Source organism: Sceloporus undulatus, chromosome 8 (genome assembly GCF_019175285.1).
Source record: "Sceloporus undulatus isolate JIND9_A2432 ecotype Alabama chromosome 8, SceUnd_v1.1, whole genome shotgun sequence".
Lineage (NCBI taxonomy): Eukaryota > Metazoa > Chordata > Lepidosauria > Squamata > Phrynosomatidae > Sceloporus > Sceloporus undulatus.
This window is the reverse complement of record NC_056529.1, coordinates 30,535,147-30,551,318: the sequence shown is the minus strand read 5'-3', so window position 1 is coordinate 30,551,318 and position 16,172 is coordinate 30,535,147. Positions and strand designations below refer to the sequence as shown.

The 16,172-nt window shown below is 41.6% G+C and overlaps 1 protein-coding gene across 2 annotated transcripts; it reads left to right on the top strand.

Annotated features, from left to right (window-relative positions):
- Positions 1–84: 84 nt before the first annotated feature.
- Positions 85–13,404, top strand: LOC121937471 (transmembrane protein 180-like). 2 transcript variants are annotated; one of them, XM_042480672.1, is made up of 8 exons: positions 1,206–1,390; positions 1,476–1,587; positions 2,894–3,074; positions 3,656–4,390; positions 5,117–5,271; positions 7,063–7,146; positions 8,634–8,777; positions 10,559–13,404. In XM_042480672.1, the coding sequence occupies exons 3-8, from the start codon at positions 2,922–2,924 to the stop codon at positions 10,686–10,688; spliced, it is 1,401 nt and encodes a 466-aa protein (XP_042336606.1). In that variant the 5' UTR covers positions 1,206–1,390; positions 1,476–1,587; positions 2,894–2,921; the 3' UTR covers positions 10,689–13,404. The 2 variants fall into 2 exon arrangements, with proteins under 2 accessions (XP_042336605.1, XP_042336606.1); XM_042480671.1 differs by lacking the exons at positions 1,206–1,390; positions 1,476–1,587 and adding an exon at positions 85–145.
- The last annotated feature ends 2,768 nt before the right edge of the window (positions 13,405–16,172 follow it).

The window sequence follows — 16,172 nt, the reverse complement described above, 5'->3', positions numbered from 1 at the left end:
AATCGCACGCCGGCATGGACCACCCCTCCAGCCAATCACAAGCGGAGCCCCTTTCCCCTTGACCAATAGGATAAAAGGGGGCGGGGATTTCAATGCCAAGGCCCGCCTTCCGAGTTTTTCCTCGCGGCTCGAAACGACAAAGCCGGTCAGTCAGTGCTTTCTTGCGCTTTCAGGGGGAGGGTGGCTGCGAGGGTCGCGCGGCCGTTGCCATGGAAACCGGGCCCAGGCGGCACTGAGGCCTTTTTGGGAGTACATAGCTTTGACCAAAAGGGGGCTTATAGAGGCCCTTAAACGCGTGTCGCGTTGCTTTGTGAGCGGTGCGACACGTGTTTTGGCCAAAAGGCGCTAAATGTTCCTTAACTTGTGTTGAAAATTATGAGGATAATACAGTTTAGGGGTGCAGAATTCTGTCCATACTGGAGAAATAATCCAGTTTGGTACCACTTCTAATTGCCATGGCGTTCCGTGTTCTTAATGTGTCCTCCAGGCGGCACCACTTTAAAGAGAGCAGTCCAGTCGGTGCTGTTATGCCTCTAATTCACCCTAAGATTGGATCTAAATACAGCCCGCCTCTCCCCATACACATGGGATGCTTTCTGGGCCACCCACACATGTGGGAAAGACTATCTATGCTCAAGTCCCATTAAATGTTATGGTGGCGCGCTTTCCCCATTGCCACCCGTGGACCACATGCGCTCAAATCGGCGTATGCAAAGTCCGTGTGAGACAAGGGCAGACTGTATTGAGAAAGATAAATTCTGCTATCTGATCTTTCTTTTGGCTTGTTTCACAAAACATGCTTCATGCTCTATCTATGGCTGACTTTTTCACCTTTCCCTTTAAGTCCATAGTAGCGACCCTACGGCACGCGGGGTGCCCTCTCAGCATGCAAAGCCATTTTGGGGGGCATGCAGAGAGACGGGAGGGTGGGAGAAGATTAGGAGCAGGAGTGCTTCTGTTCCTCCTCTTCCCTTGCCCTCCCAGGCCTTCAACTGTCTCTGGGGAAGTCTTGCCCCCAGAAGGTAGATGTCTCCCCCCTCGGCACGGGGTAACATCCGATGCGGGAATGTCTTTGAGTTTGGGCACTCAGGCCCTGTACAAACCGGCCTGGGGGCAGAGTTGGGGCGTTAAGTCCAGATGACGCAGCCCTGACTTCGTCCCCAGTGTGCCACCGCATGCCGCGGTTATGGCACCTGTTCAAGGGTGCAAAAAGAAGCCCCTTTTTGCGACCTCGAAAGGCCAGATCAGGGCTGCGGCATGCGGTGTCCCGCCACCCCTTTAGGGCAGTCTGTTGAGCCCCTTAGTCTCTTAACAGGTTCACCAACACTGTTTTGTTTCTGAGTTATAGCGACCCCAAGTCCATAATGTGACTTGCTACAAGGATAGATAGGTGAGAAAATGTTGCCCTCTTGTGGACCATGTTCAGAGGGTCACTATGGAAAGATGTCCGTTCTGACCACATTCACTTTGATTAGGGCAGCAAAATGGGGAAAGCAAAAATGGTTTCAACTCATCGAGGATAATGGAAAGTACTTCACTTCCACCATATTCAAACCTGGGCAGTAACAAAGGAAAAGAAAAGCATGTGTAAGCGATGATTAAAATCATATATCATGTATACATCCAATTTAATCTTGCCAATCCTTTTCATCTGCTGTCTTTGTATGCCTGCAGCATAACCCAACATCCTGTCACATACAGCAATACTTTACCACAACTGTCACACTGTTTATTTGTGACAGAATTGTCGCCGCTTTATTGTACAATCCCACTAGGAATATGAATCCCATTCCTGACAACAATTTCTCCCTTCAAAATATATTAGTAAGGCTACTGAAAGTTATTCATATAGCGGAACTTCATAATAAAAATCATATTGTCCCTAGTAAAAAGATCACACAAACTTGGTTACGTTTATTATTAACATAAATGTGTTACTTGACGCTTCACAATCTGTCCAATGCTGCACAAAATAGCTACATCGATGCATTTAATGGTTGTGCGCTCCGAGGAGCTCATTTGTCATTTTCTAAGTGAGTGGCCATGTGTAGCCTTTTGCTCTGTATATCTGTCCATCTCCATACCCACAAGGTTTTGAATTTCAATTGACGTTCTCTAACACAACTGGCTTATATAGTTCTGGTCTCTGAACTCTCCACTCCACCAAATGCATCTGAGGAAGCAGGCTCAAGTCTATGAAAGGTCAGGCTACCAGCTTCTTCCTTTCAGTTAGTCTCAAAGGTGCGACTAGAGCTCTTTACATACTGATTTTCCAGACTGACATGGCTAGATCTTTTTTTGTTTTGTTTTAATGGACAATTAAGTTTACTAGTTAAAAAAAAAGCTGTGGAATTCAGATGGTAACTGAATATGATTTTGCTTTGTTTCATCATACGTCTTAAGTATCTTCAGAATTCATCACCTGATTCTCTGTAAGGCTTAAAGATGCAATTGATCTACTGAATTGATACACCTCCATTTGTCTGTTGCATGATGCTACACTTTGTCTTGTTTTCCTGAAGTGGTCCTTTATCAAGGTTACCAATCTTTCCCGTCTGAAATGTGGGAAGTGGATGGCGCCTTGTATTCCCAACCATTCTCTTCACCGCCTGTGCAGCTAGATTGTCTTCTCTCTGATGTTGTACCATTTTCTGAACCCTAGTGTCCACATTATGACTTCTTCCATGGCCAGATCTTTGAATTCTGCACACATAAACGTATGTTTCCAAGTAAACCCTCACAGGACTGCAGTATTATGTATTCTATTGATTCCTCTGTCAAAGCAGGATTTACTTCTGTATAAGACTGAGCGACTAATATTATTTGAGTGCTCAGCTACTGATAGAAATTACAACCACCTGTGCCTTTTTTATTAGTATATATTTTATCCTAGGGAAGACAAAGAATACCACATTTGAGAAATGAAGTTTATCTCCGGGATTCATCGCAATGCCTTGGCATACTCCATGACCACGCTGGGCGCTGGGATGATGAATAGCATCTTCAATTTCTATTACGTTAAACTGTTTTTAATCCGATACAAAATCTCAGAGGCCGCGTTCCATCAAGCACAGGTACACTAAACTTTCACATTTGATTTTTGTGCGTTCATTTTTCAGCAGTTAATTCTTTTGAATTCAGAATTAAACAGTGTGTTACAAGAAATTGTTGCAATATTAGCTAAGCCTTTTAACATTTCTTTTTACATTTTAATATTTTCTATGGCCTGTTACAGACTGCCAAAATAAAGCTGCTTCGGGTCTCTTTGGAGGTATGCTGTTTAAATGATGCATGCATCCTAAGAATCTGGAAGCTGCATCAAAGCTGCCCTCCAGTGCTTAGGAATGGAGAGTGGCTTTGGCGCAACCTCCGGACTCTTAGGACCTATGCATCATTTAAATAGCATGCCTCCAAGAGACCCAAAGCAGCTTTATTTTGGCAGTCAGTAACAGGCCTATATTGCTGTTTTTGTTGATCAGTGATGAATTGCTTAATTGCTCAAATGTATCAAATAATTCATCTATTTAATCCATTTCATGTTGCATTTTTTGATACAGTGTTTATTTGCATAAGCTGCTTTGTGACTTTTGTTGAGCTCTGCAAAGTGGGGAAAAGCATTTTAACAAATGAATGTCTGTATTTTGTTTTTACCCAGGTTGTTTTTATGATATGGAATGCCATTAATGACCCTCTGTTTGGGTATATTCAAGACAACTCCAGAGTACCATGCTGCTCCAGACGTCAGCTTTCCATTTTATATGGAGCTCCGTTGTATGCCTTGGCCTTTCTGCTTCCTTGGTTTCCTTGGAAACAATATGAAGAAGATGACTGGCTTAGCGGGCTTCATCTTATTGTCGCTTTGTGTGCTTTTGATGGCCTCCTTACATTTGTTTTGCTCGCACAATGTGCACTCTTTGCTGAAATTTCCACTAGACATGAAAGTAGACTCCAGCTTATTAAGTATAACCAGGTAGCAAGCTTAGTTGGATCGACCAGCATCCTTTTCTGTGGCTTAATTACAGATAACATGGAGAACTTCATCTCTTTTCAAGTCTTTACCGTTCTAGTAGGAGTAGTAGCAACAGCTTGCATGTGTTACACTGGACTGTATAGCACTACTGAGTATGAACAAAAGGAGTCTTTGGCAGAGGAGTTTGCTTCAGAAAGTGCTGAGAGATCTCTCTCTTGGTCTTCTGTAATTTTGTTGACAAAGGAGATCATGACTCAGAAGAACTTTTTGCTGTTTGTGACCATGAACTTCTTCCAAGTCTTCCACTTGGCGTTTTGCAACAACTTCATGATGATCTTTGCAGATAACCTCATCCCAAAGGATGTTCTTGCATCCTCTGTCAGAAGCATCATGTATGGAGCAGGCTTTATTTGTCCTCAGGTAGGCAGAAAACCTGGCTTTGTTTTCTCTTAAAAGGAAAAGGTGTTGATTCACAGAAAATTCTTCCCGTTGACTGACAGGAATAAGTATAAATTCTAAAACATATGTGCTTAAGAGGTGCGTGGCAGTGTTGGGGAGCATCCCTTGCTCTTGGAAAGTAAGCTGTAGCATTGATACTTATAAGTTCCTTTAAAGGGGCCACTAATGCGAACCCTCCTGTTATTCATTAATTGCCTTCTTGGAGCCTTTAATACCATTTTCCTTGTGCGGTTATTTTGCATTCATTTGTGCCAATTATAAGAGAGAGTAGGAGGGGAAAACGGCACAAGTTAGATATTAGACGGGCTGTTAAATTTTTACATGTCCTGCAGTGATCAATTTAGATAATCTGTTTCTTTTCATGTAGCCTTTACAAGGGGAAAAACTCTAGCTTACTATCACCTCCCCCCCTCCTTTTAGAAATAGTAAAAGAAGTAAGCCGAATCTCTCTTTAATGCTGAAATTAGCCCCAGTGTGATAAACTCCTGTGACTCCATCTGGTACTTCCTATTTCCTGATACTGGGACATTGGACACATTACTGAGATGAACTCTCTGTTATTGAGCTATATTTTTATGTACATTTCTTAATTATTAAAATCCAGTGAAGCAACGCTAGAAACCTTTAGCGTCTCTTTAACAAGATTACAGCATCATACAGAGATAAATATTTTCTCTTTCATTTCAGTGCCTTGTGCTCATCAGTCAAGCATTGTTGCGGAAATTTGGTTACTATAAGATTGTCTTATTTTCCTTCTACTTGGAAGGGATAGCTGCAGCTGCCATGATTTTTCTAGGCGTAGAACACTACTATATTTTGGCCATTTATCTCACAGGAAACATGTAAGTAAAAATGCATTTTTCCACTTGAGGAATTTAGCTATTTGACCCACGCTTCAGAGAGCTCATCTAAGGCGGGTTACAGACTGCCATAAGGGAAGTCCTTAGGACGTCCCATTTTGAAAAAGAGGCGTCTCTTCCAGACGCCCCTTACCCTGTTACGGACAGAGTCCGTAACAAATGGCGGCGGCTGTTCCACACGGCCGCCACCATTTTGATGTAATGGACGCTCTGCGTCCGCACGTCGTGGCCTGGAAGTGACGCCACGAGTGCACGCTTTGACACTTGCGGCGTCTCTTCCGGGTTGCCGGAAGGAACGCGATTTTCGCGCTCCTTCTTTGCAGAGGAGTCGCACGGTTTGGCTGGGCAGTCTGTAACAGGCCCCCGTGAGCTTAAAGGTTGCAGGGGCACAGTAGTAGATTCAGCAAAATCCTCTCAGTGGGTTCCTGTGCTCTGGATGGTGGAGGAAACAGTTGTACCAGGCAGTGGGGAATATTGTTGGTACTATACCTAGTCCTGGCAATGTGTAATGATTTTTACACTGCTAATTGACCTAGCTTCGGTGGAGCAGTGGTTAGATGCCTGTACTGCAGCCACTCACTCACAAACCACAAGATTGTGAGTTCAATATCAGCCAGGGGCTCAGGGTCAACTCAAGCTTGCATCCTTCCAAGGTTGCTAAAATGAGTACCCAGCTTGTTGGGTGCAAGAGTAGCCAAGAAAAAGTTTCGAGGAAGTTTACATTCAGGACCGCGTAGGGAGTGCTTAAGTGTACTGATAAGCAGTATAGAAATTTACTTGCTGAAGGCCACTGTACCTTTAAAAAGGGATTAGACATATTCATATAGGAATGATCTGTTTGTACCTGTTCCTCTGGATGGCTTTAATATTGACCGTTGCTTTCATATCCTGAATGTAAACTTCCTGGAAACTTTTCCTTGGCTACTTTTGGGAAACAGACTACGGGTACCGGACAAGATCAGACACCTCCATTCTGGAAAACCGCATGTTTTGGTCTACAGATACAATTATCCCTACATTAGCCATACAATCTGGGAGCCAAAATGGTGTAGTTATTTGAGGGTTGGACTGTGATTCTGGAGACCAGGTTTTGAATCCTTGCCCAGTCCTGGAAATCCAATGGATGAACTTGGGAAAGTCATATTCTCTCCGCCTCAAAGGAAGGCAAGGGCAAATCTCCTGGGAACAAATTCTGCCAGGAAAACTCCATGGTAGATTCATTTTAGGGTTGCCATAAGTCAGAAGGAAGTCACACAACAACAGCAATTGGGATTGATGGAAATTATAGGCAGAAACACCTGGGAAGATGTGGAAAGCTGGAATAGAAAGATCTCTGAACTATCAGGACTCTTATATTCTTATATTGATTATTGGAAATATTAATTGTAAATAGTTATTAGCATCACTGGCAAAGTTCCTGGGTATTAACTATTACTTTCCCCATTTATTGTTCTTTGGGGATAATTTAAGGAAATAAGGGACATAGATTCACCGTGTAATTTAAGTGCAGCACAACAAATTTAAGCAACAAATTTTGAGGTTAGAAAAGCAAGGATTAACACATTTTAAATGCCTTGGACTTTTATCTGCTCAGTTCTGGAATGTTTATTTTGGCTACAAATTGAGTTCTGATATTTATCTTCAGCTGTTCAGTTTTATTGATGTTTTTGTGAATGGTACACAGTGCAAATATTGTGGTATTTAAAATGTTTGGTATACAAATTTTATTTCTCAAGAATAATGAATATCTAACCTGCTTTCCTGTTTGTTTAGGGTAATTGTTCAAGCTTCTTTCAGTTTGTTTAATCTGCCTTTGGCTGATATTGTGGATGAAGATTTAAAGAAACATAAAAGAAGGTAAGTTTTTTATGCTTTCTACATGTTTATCATAGATAATAATGCTATATTATTATTTTTTTATGTACTATTGGTAAGTTCCAGCTCAGGGAAGAGTTTTTCTCACTGCATTCTGTTGCTGGTAAATTCCTTTATATGGAATCCATTACACATTTTTTCCTTTTCTTTTTATAGTAATATCCAAAATGCACAAAACAGTGATAGCTTTATTGGGCAAACCAAAAATGAACAAAATACATCATGCAAGCTTTTGAAGTGGAGCTTTGAAAGCTTGCATGGAGCATTTTGTGCATTCTAATAAGGCATGACTTATTAGAAGCAATTATAATGCTTGGAAAGGTAGAAGACAGAAAAAGACTGCATACAAGATGGATAGACTTAACCAAGGAGGACAGAGTCCTGAATGTGCAGGACTAGAGCAGTTGAGGACATGATGTCTTGGACATGTCTCATTCACACAATCGCCATGAGTCGAGGTCGACTTGAAGGCAGCTAACAACAATAACAAAATAGTGATAATAATAAATGTATGTATTGGAATCAATAGGACACAATATATTGTTTTATGTGGGTCTTAGAGAGGAAAAGTAGCCCTTTCATTCTTCAGAGAAAAATGTCCCCTCTGTCATGATTTGAAGAATTAGAGTGCAGCACTGACTTTGGGAACGTCACAGTCCCTCCGCCTCAGAGGATGGTAATGACAAAGCCCCTCTGAGGAAACCTGCCATGAAAACCCCATGATAGGTTTGCCTTAGGTCACCATAAGTGGACAACGTGAAGGCATGCAGCAACAACAATATCTGACCTTGGTTATGGTCACATTCAGAAGGACAGTTAGGCTCCATTCACACTACATTTTACACTGGGCTCCAAACCAGTTTAAATTGGGGTCGTTCACATTTGAGCCAAGTTTTCCTGCCCCAAATTAGGGGGTCATTTACACTTGTGCTTGGGTTTTCTGACCTGGTTTTCAGGGGGCATGGTGCAAATCCCCCTTAACCTGATTTTTTTAAATGGGGGTTTCTGTGGTTCTTTTCAAAAGAACTGGGTTTTTGTTGTTGTTGTTGTTTTTGCGGGAGCTGCCAATGGGAACTCAAAAGGTGATCCCATTCGGAGCATCCCACCGCCTCCGCTCTTCTTCCTCTTCCTCTCCCCCCCCCCCCTCCTGCCAGAATCAAATCTCTCCATGGCATTTTATCCCGTTGCCAATGTGAACGGAGTTAGGGATAAAATGACACGATCGTGGAAAATCAGTGCCACAGAGAGATTCAATCGTGGCAAATCATGGAAATAGCCAGTTTCCACACCAGGTTATTTCTGAGTGTGAATGGGCCTTAGTTGGTCAAATCATTAAAGTACAAATGGCTGATACATTTCCCCCCGTTCTAATACTTGTTGAACCATTATCGTTACATTGTGAAATAACAATTTACAATTTATTTCCTGTGATAATAGCTCATAACACAAATCTCTGCTTAACTTTTCAGATCACCACTTTCCTCTATGGTTTTTGGAACAAATGCCCTGTTTACAAAACCAGCCCAATCTTTAGCCCCTATGCTTGTGGTTACAGTACTAAATCAATTTGGGTACGCGCAACTGAATAATAAAGCCATTCAGCCTGATGCACAGTAAGTGATAGACGTGTAAGGGATTTGTTTTATTACCTTACAGATTTCACCATCACTACCAGAATACTAAGAGTCCAAAGGCAGATTCACATATAAGCTAATTGCATTCTCAATGCAGTCAGACCAGTCTGTCCTTTAGTATATTAAACACATAACCAAAATGCAAATTGAACTGTATACAGACCATGACTGCAGTGAATCCTGTGTTTGCAGCAATTGGGGGGAAAAAGAGTTCCTGATTCAAAGCTCCATTTCCCCACAGAATTGCTTCCTTCTTGTCAGAGAACAGTCCTGAGTGATGATTCAGGGATGTAAATTTCTTCTCTTGAACTGTCACTAAATGTTGTTATCTAAGCCTCAAGTATCTCAGAAACATACACCTCCAGAGAATGCCATAATTTGTATGAAATGTTAGACACACATTTTACAGGACTCTTCTGTGCAATCCAAGGTCAGCAAAATAGGGAAAATATTTTATAAAACAATAAAAAGATAGCAAAATTTTATAAAATCTTTTTAAAGTTGGAACTAGAACAAAATCACATAAAACAAGGAATGGTGAAGTGGGCACAAAATATAGGGCATAATATACAATTAGAAAGCTGGGAAAGAGCGTGGGGGAAAGATCTTAAGTTTACATTATGTATGGACATTAAAGAAAACTATTATAAAATGGTACATAGATGGTATCTTACCCCGAGTAGAATAGCAAAAATATATAAAAAGGACAGAGCACTGTGTTGGAAATGTGAAAAAGGTATAGGTAGTTTCTATCATATGTGGTGGACATGCCCCGTAGTTAAGAAATTTTGGAATAAAGTACACAAGATTTTGACGAAAATAACCCAAACGGAGTTTCCATTGCTTCCGGAAATGTGCCTGCTGAATATAATCGAAAATAAAGAATTACGGAAAGAAAAGAAGACCATATTATATCTGATTACAATAGCAAGGATAGTATTAGCAACGCAATGGAAAAGTAAAGAGGTACCAAATATAGAGATTTGGTTAGAAAAAAGTTTAGATGTATGGGAAATGGATAAATTAACAATGGCATTAAATGAGAAAGAAGATGAAGAAGGGAATGTTATTTGGACAAGGCTGCTGCAAATATACCAATCTGATAAGAGATAGAAAAATAATTAAGCAATATAGAGAAAAATAATAGTAAATATATAGAATATGTATTAAGTAAGGTGAAGGGATAATACTTGGTTTGTTAAAATGAGAAAGAAAAGGATGTACGGGAATATAGTCTTAGTAATAAAGCAGAAGAGTAATGGTAAATAAGAGATAAAGAGATAACAATTGATGGACTTTATGAGGAATTAAAAAAAGGATAGCTAAGAACTCAGCAACACAAGTCTAATAGAGGGGGAAGGGGGGTGGGGGGAGGGGAGAGAAGAGTAAAGGAATAATGTATGAGCGTATTGAATAGAAATGTGTTTGACTTTCTTCATTTTTATATATATTAAAATTTAATAAAGATTAATAAAAAAACAATTTGATGAAATACATGTTTTATAAAAATGTATTTATATGCATAGCTTTGATAGCATTACCTGTTCAAAGTTGAGTATGCCATTATTTGTTTAAGTTGAATTGATATGTTTTCCACATCGTTTAGGCACTGTTTACTTATTCAGCAAAGGAAAGCTAATATGACTTTTTAATATTCTGTTAGGAGAAAAGAATTGTGATATATATGTACTGTAATTACTTTGGTTTTATCATGAGTGCTGTGACTACTGAACTCTAAAAAATTTGGACTTTCCCCCCAGATTGTTTCTAGGTCTCCATGATGCCATGTTCTACATGATTTGCCTGGTTCCTCTTTGCATTGCAGTCATACAGATTTTGACGTGGACTCGCTTTTCTATCCAGAATAGTCACCTAGTGTCTGCTTACTAAATTGTAAACATGGCCATCGGGGACCAGACAATGACTTTCAGCTGTGAACTCTAACACTGGACTTCTGTGAATGAATAGATCAAATGCAAACTGAGCCATTTATTGCTTATTAGATCTGCAGATGCTGTCATTGAGGACCTTGTCATGAAGCAAGTATCTCTTTCTAGTTGAAATAGTATGTCAGGTAACTAAAGATCTTAGAAATCTCAAAAAGACTTGAGGATACTAAAATGCTTCTGTGTCATACTAAAAAACAATGGCATACTGGAATACTGTGAGCAGTCCCCACATCCTTAAATCTGATTCCTTTTAGAGGATGTAAGGACCTGAAATAACCTCAAAAGGATGCATTTGAACACTAAAACTGTGGGGCGTTGCTTTCACACTTGCAAATCAGATGTCATATTTTTCGAGGAAATACAGGAAAACCTATGTTACAATTCTCTGCATTAGCAACACTACAGTTTATTAGTGTGTCAATTTGTAAGGAAGGGAGTAGCAGGAAGTAGAAGCAGGATAGTAAGTAGGAAATCCAGGTGGAGGATTGAAGGCAGGTTGTTGCCTGAAACAAAGCAGAAGCTTCTGTCAAACCTGATAGGGCAGGCTTAATAATTAAAAGGAGGTGGGAGACTTCTAAAACCTAGTAAATCTGGAAAAGCGAACCTGCTATCACACTATTTGGAATAGGGCACTGTAACACTGGAGGAGGCGGATTGGCTTCAAAGGTTTTTCTTAGGAGCTTATCACATGAAGCAAGTAAAGCAGAATTGCAGTTGTATAAATGGTGCCCTGTTTGGCCTATGGCATGACCTTGTTGCTGTTCTTCTTCTGCTGCTGCTGCTGCATTGGAGATTGTTTTAAAAGCTATTATTTTTACTTTAAAAAAAATTCAGTTGTTGACTTCTTGCCCCACTTAGGATGTGCTGCGATTTAAGTGTGAAACTTCAATTGTGCTTTTATAGGAAGCCCCTGCTTATTCAAGGGGTTAAGGGACCTCAGCCCTGTCAGAAACAGTGGGTCAAAAAAGCAGAATTGCATTGGACACTCCAAGACTCCTTCGACTGCGCAGTTACAGGGATGCGCATACACACAAAATGCCTCTCCAACCAGAGGGCACAGCAGGGCAAGGAGCCTGAGGTAACAGTGGAGAAGAAAGAGAAGGGTGGCCAGGGATTGGAGCCAGGGCTTGGAAAGCTGCAGCTGGGTTGGTCTCTCCCATCTCATAGACCCTGATGATGGCCTGTCTTCTCCATCTCTTGCACCTTCAGGAGCCCTCAATCGGGGAAATAATTCAAAGGAATTCATCCATATAGACCAGTTTCTTCCCTCCCTGCTGTTCCCATGCCTTAGGTGGGCATTTTGTGTGTATGTGTGTACACATATGTATGCATGCTCCCCAGTTCCCTCCCATGTACCAAAGAGGTTAATTTAACATGGAGGCTGTGAGATAGGGCTTTAAGACTATCATATGGTACAATCCCACAGTGGTTATGAAGGTGTGATAGTAAAGAAAGCAATCTTACTTGAATAGCGTTTTTAAAGACAACACAACTGTGGCAGGAGAGGAGGCTCAAGTGGTAAAACCCTTGGAGGTAGTTTGTAGTACATGCGCATATATGCACAACGCATACTCTTAGCGGCTGGAAGGCTCTCTGGCTAGTTTGGGGGATATGCCATAACACTCTGTACTTGCTCTGACAGACTATTTCGATGTCTTTCAAGTTTCCCTTATACTATTTCAAGTAGCTGGAAACAGCACTTTGGATTTGTCCTTGTTAAAGACATTTACAGTTTTCATTTTCTGGATGGAATTCATGACTAATGAAAAGCTAATGCTACTTGATATGTCCCAAAGCCTAAATTATGCCATAATAAATCCTATCATCCTAATCTTGGCCCAATAGATTATATATAATCATTTCCTAATATATGCAGTGCTTTATTTTATTTTTTAAAAAGTCTAGCCTTTTAAGCTGAATTCTTAATACGACATCGGAAGAAGGAAATGACTTCTTAGAAAGCTTGTTTAAAAGGAGATTTGGGTTTTCTTTCCCGCAGTCAGGCAGTGCAAGCCGGTCTACCTCTTTTCTTAGCTTAACTCCAAGGTGGTTGCTTCCACATTCTTAAAGAAGTAAATATACTGTGAAATACTGTTGGACCTAACAGTAGTCTAAAGGACTTTGGTCTGGCTGCTGAGATACTCTGTGAAAAATACTGTTTTTCCTCATGTTCCTATTTGCTTAGTAAACTAAAATGATTTGCTATTGTGCGTGTATTATAGGAGATCCATAGGAAACGCATTTAATTATTATCATTCAAATCCCTCAAAACATGAACAGATCCTACATCTGAGCAGTATCTTTTTAACATAGGTTTATATGTTCTGAATTAAACTGTTCACAAAAGTGCAATTTGTACACACAAACAATCATGGAATTGCCACACTCCTGTAATCTGCCAATTATCTCTGCATTTTTATTTGCTAATACTCATGCGTTAGTGCCTTTTATTTGTATAAATCGACTTGTGTATTACAAAAAAAATAGAAACTTAACTCCTAAATTATGGGAATCGGTTTGGGATTTTGTTATATATATTAGCGTTGACTTGAACTGAGGTGGAGAATATAAAAAGTAATTATTTCTAAATCCGTACACATTATTTCAACGTCTCTATAAATTATTCTGGTTTATCAATAAATAATTTGTTCTTGCCAGCCGCTTGTAATGTTCCTGTTTTCTATATTAAGAAAATAATTGTATTAATAGTGAACAAATTGTAGTATACCGGTAACTAGTAATAATAATAGGTTTTATTTATATACCGCCCAATCACTGGGAATCTGGGCGGCTTACAACAGAGGGGATAATAGACTAGTGAAGGCTTAAAGTAAACTCATTCAGTTACGTGGGGAAAGGGTCCTTTTTATTGTGGAGGTATGCAGCCTTATGATAATAGAGTGCCACTGAACCAGTTGATATATAAAGGGAATGCTGTGTGGATATAGTATATCTTGATTTCAGCAAGGCCTTTGACAAGGTTCTCCATGACATTCTTGCAAACAAGCTTGTCAAATGTGGGCTAGACAAGGCAACTGTCACATGGGTTTGCAGTTGGTCCCCTCAGGGCTTCCCTTTGCGGGTGGGAAGACATAGAGCAGTGGTTTCCCAACCTTTGGTCCTCCAGATGTTTTGGACTTCAGCTCCCAGAATTCCTGACTGTGGGCTAAAGCTGGCTAGGGCTTCTGGGAAGTGAAGTCCAAAACAGTTGAAGGACCAAAGATTGGGAACCACTGCATAATCATTGGGGAATGCTTGCCCATAGGGAACCATTGGGGAAATACCTGCCCATAGGGAACCATTGGGGAAATACTTGCCCATAGGGAACCATTGGGGAAATACCTGACCATAGGGAACCATTGGGGAATGCTTGCCCATAGGGAACCATTGGGGAAATACCTGACCATAGGGAATCATTGGGGAATGCTTGCCCATAGGGAACCATTGGGGAATGCTTGCCCATAAGGAACCATTGGGGAAGACAATATGGAATCATTGGGAATGCTTTCCATAGGAACCAGTGGGGAAATACCTAGACGTCAATGATGGAACCATTGGGGGAATGCTTGCCCATAGGGAACATTGGGGAAATAACCTGACCATAGGGAATCAGTGGGGAATGCTTGCCAAGGGAAACCAGTGGGGAAAAGACCTGACCATAGGGAATCATTGGGAAATGCTTGCCCATAGGGAAAAAAAAAAATCATTGGGGAAATGCTTGCCATAAGGAAACATGGGGAAATACCGACCATAAAGGGAAGCATTGGGAATGCTTGCCCATAGGAGAACATGGGGAAATACCTGACCATAGAGAATGCTTGGGAATGCTGCCCATAGGGAATCATGGGGAATCATCCCTAAGGAACATGGGGGAAATACTGACCATAGGGAATCATTGGGAATCTGCCCCATAGGGAACCTTGGGGAAATACCTGCCCATAGGGAAGCATTTGGGGAATGCTTGCCCATAGGAACACCACCATTGGGGAATACACATTGACGATAGTGAATCATGGGAAATTGCTTGCCATAAGGACCTGGGGAAATACCTACCAATAGGGAATCATGGGGAATGCTTGCCCATAGGGATATTGGGAACTTGCCCATAAGGGAACCATTGGGGAATACATGCACATTGGGAAACCCATAGGGAACCAGTGGGGAAATACCTGACCATAGGGAATCATTGGGAATCTTGCCCATAGGGAACCATTGGGGAATACCTGGACATAGAGGACATTGTGAATACTTGCCCATAGGGAATCCATTGGGAAGCGCTTGCCCATAGGAACATTGGGGAATACTGCCATATGGAACCATTGGGAAATACCTGACCAGAGGAACATTGGGGGAATCTTGCCCATATGGACATTGGGAATACTACCATAGGGAATCATTGGGGAATGCTTGCCCATAGGAACCATTGGGGAAATCCTTGCCCAAGGAACCATTGGGGAATGCTTGCCCATGGGAACCATGGGAAATACCGACTAGGGAATCATGGGGAATGCTTGCCCATAGGGAACCATTGGGGAAATACCTGACCATAGGACATGGGAATGCTTGCCATAGGGAATCATTTGGAAATACCTGCCATAGGGAATCATTGGGGAATGCTTGCCCATAGGAACCATTGGGGAATACCTGACCATAGGGAATCATTGGGAATGCTGCCCAAGGGAATCATGGGGAATGCTGCCCATAAGGAACCATTGGGGAAATACCTGACCATAGGGAATCATTGGGGAATGCTTGCAAGGGACAATAGCGCGACGCCACAAACGGAACATTGGGGAAATACCTGGACCAAGGGAACCATTGGGAAAAACCTGTAACATAGGGAATCATATGGGGACATGCTTGCCCATAAAGTCACGCATTGGTGAAATACCTGACCATAGGAATCATTGGGATACATGCCCTAGGGAACCAATTGGGGAAATACCTGCCATAGGGAATCAATTGGGAATGCTGGCCGCATAGGAACCATTGGGGAAATACCTGACCATAGGGAATCATTGGGGAATGCTTGCCCATAGGGAATCATTGGGGAATGCTTGCCCATAGGGAATCATTGGGGAATGCTTGCCCATAAGGAACCATTGGGGAAATACCTGACCATAGGGAATCATTGGGGAATGCTTGCCCATAGAGCAGTGGTTTCCCAACCTTTAGTTCTCCAGATGTTTTGAACTTCAACTCCCAGAATTCCTGTCTGTCGGCTAAGCTGGCTAGAGCTTCTGGGAAATGAAGTCCAAAACAGTTGAAGGACCAAAGATTGCCATAGAGAATGGTCCCAACCACAGAGAGAGGTACCTCTGCGCATGCGCGTTGTGCGGCGGCGCGCTCTCCCGCGGGCATCCCCCTCCCTTTTTCCTTATTTCGCAGCGTCGTCCATTGTGCCTCAGCGGCGTTTGAAAAGCGG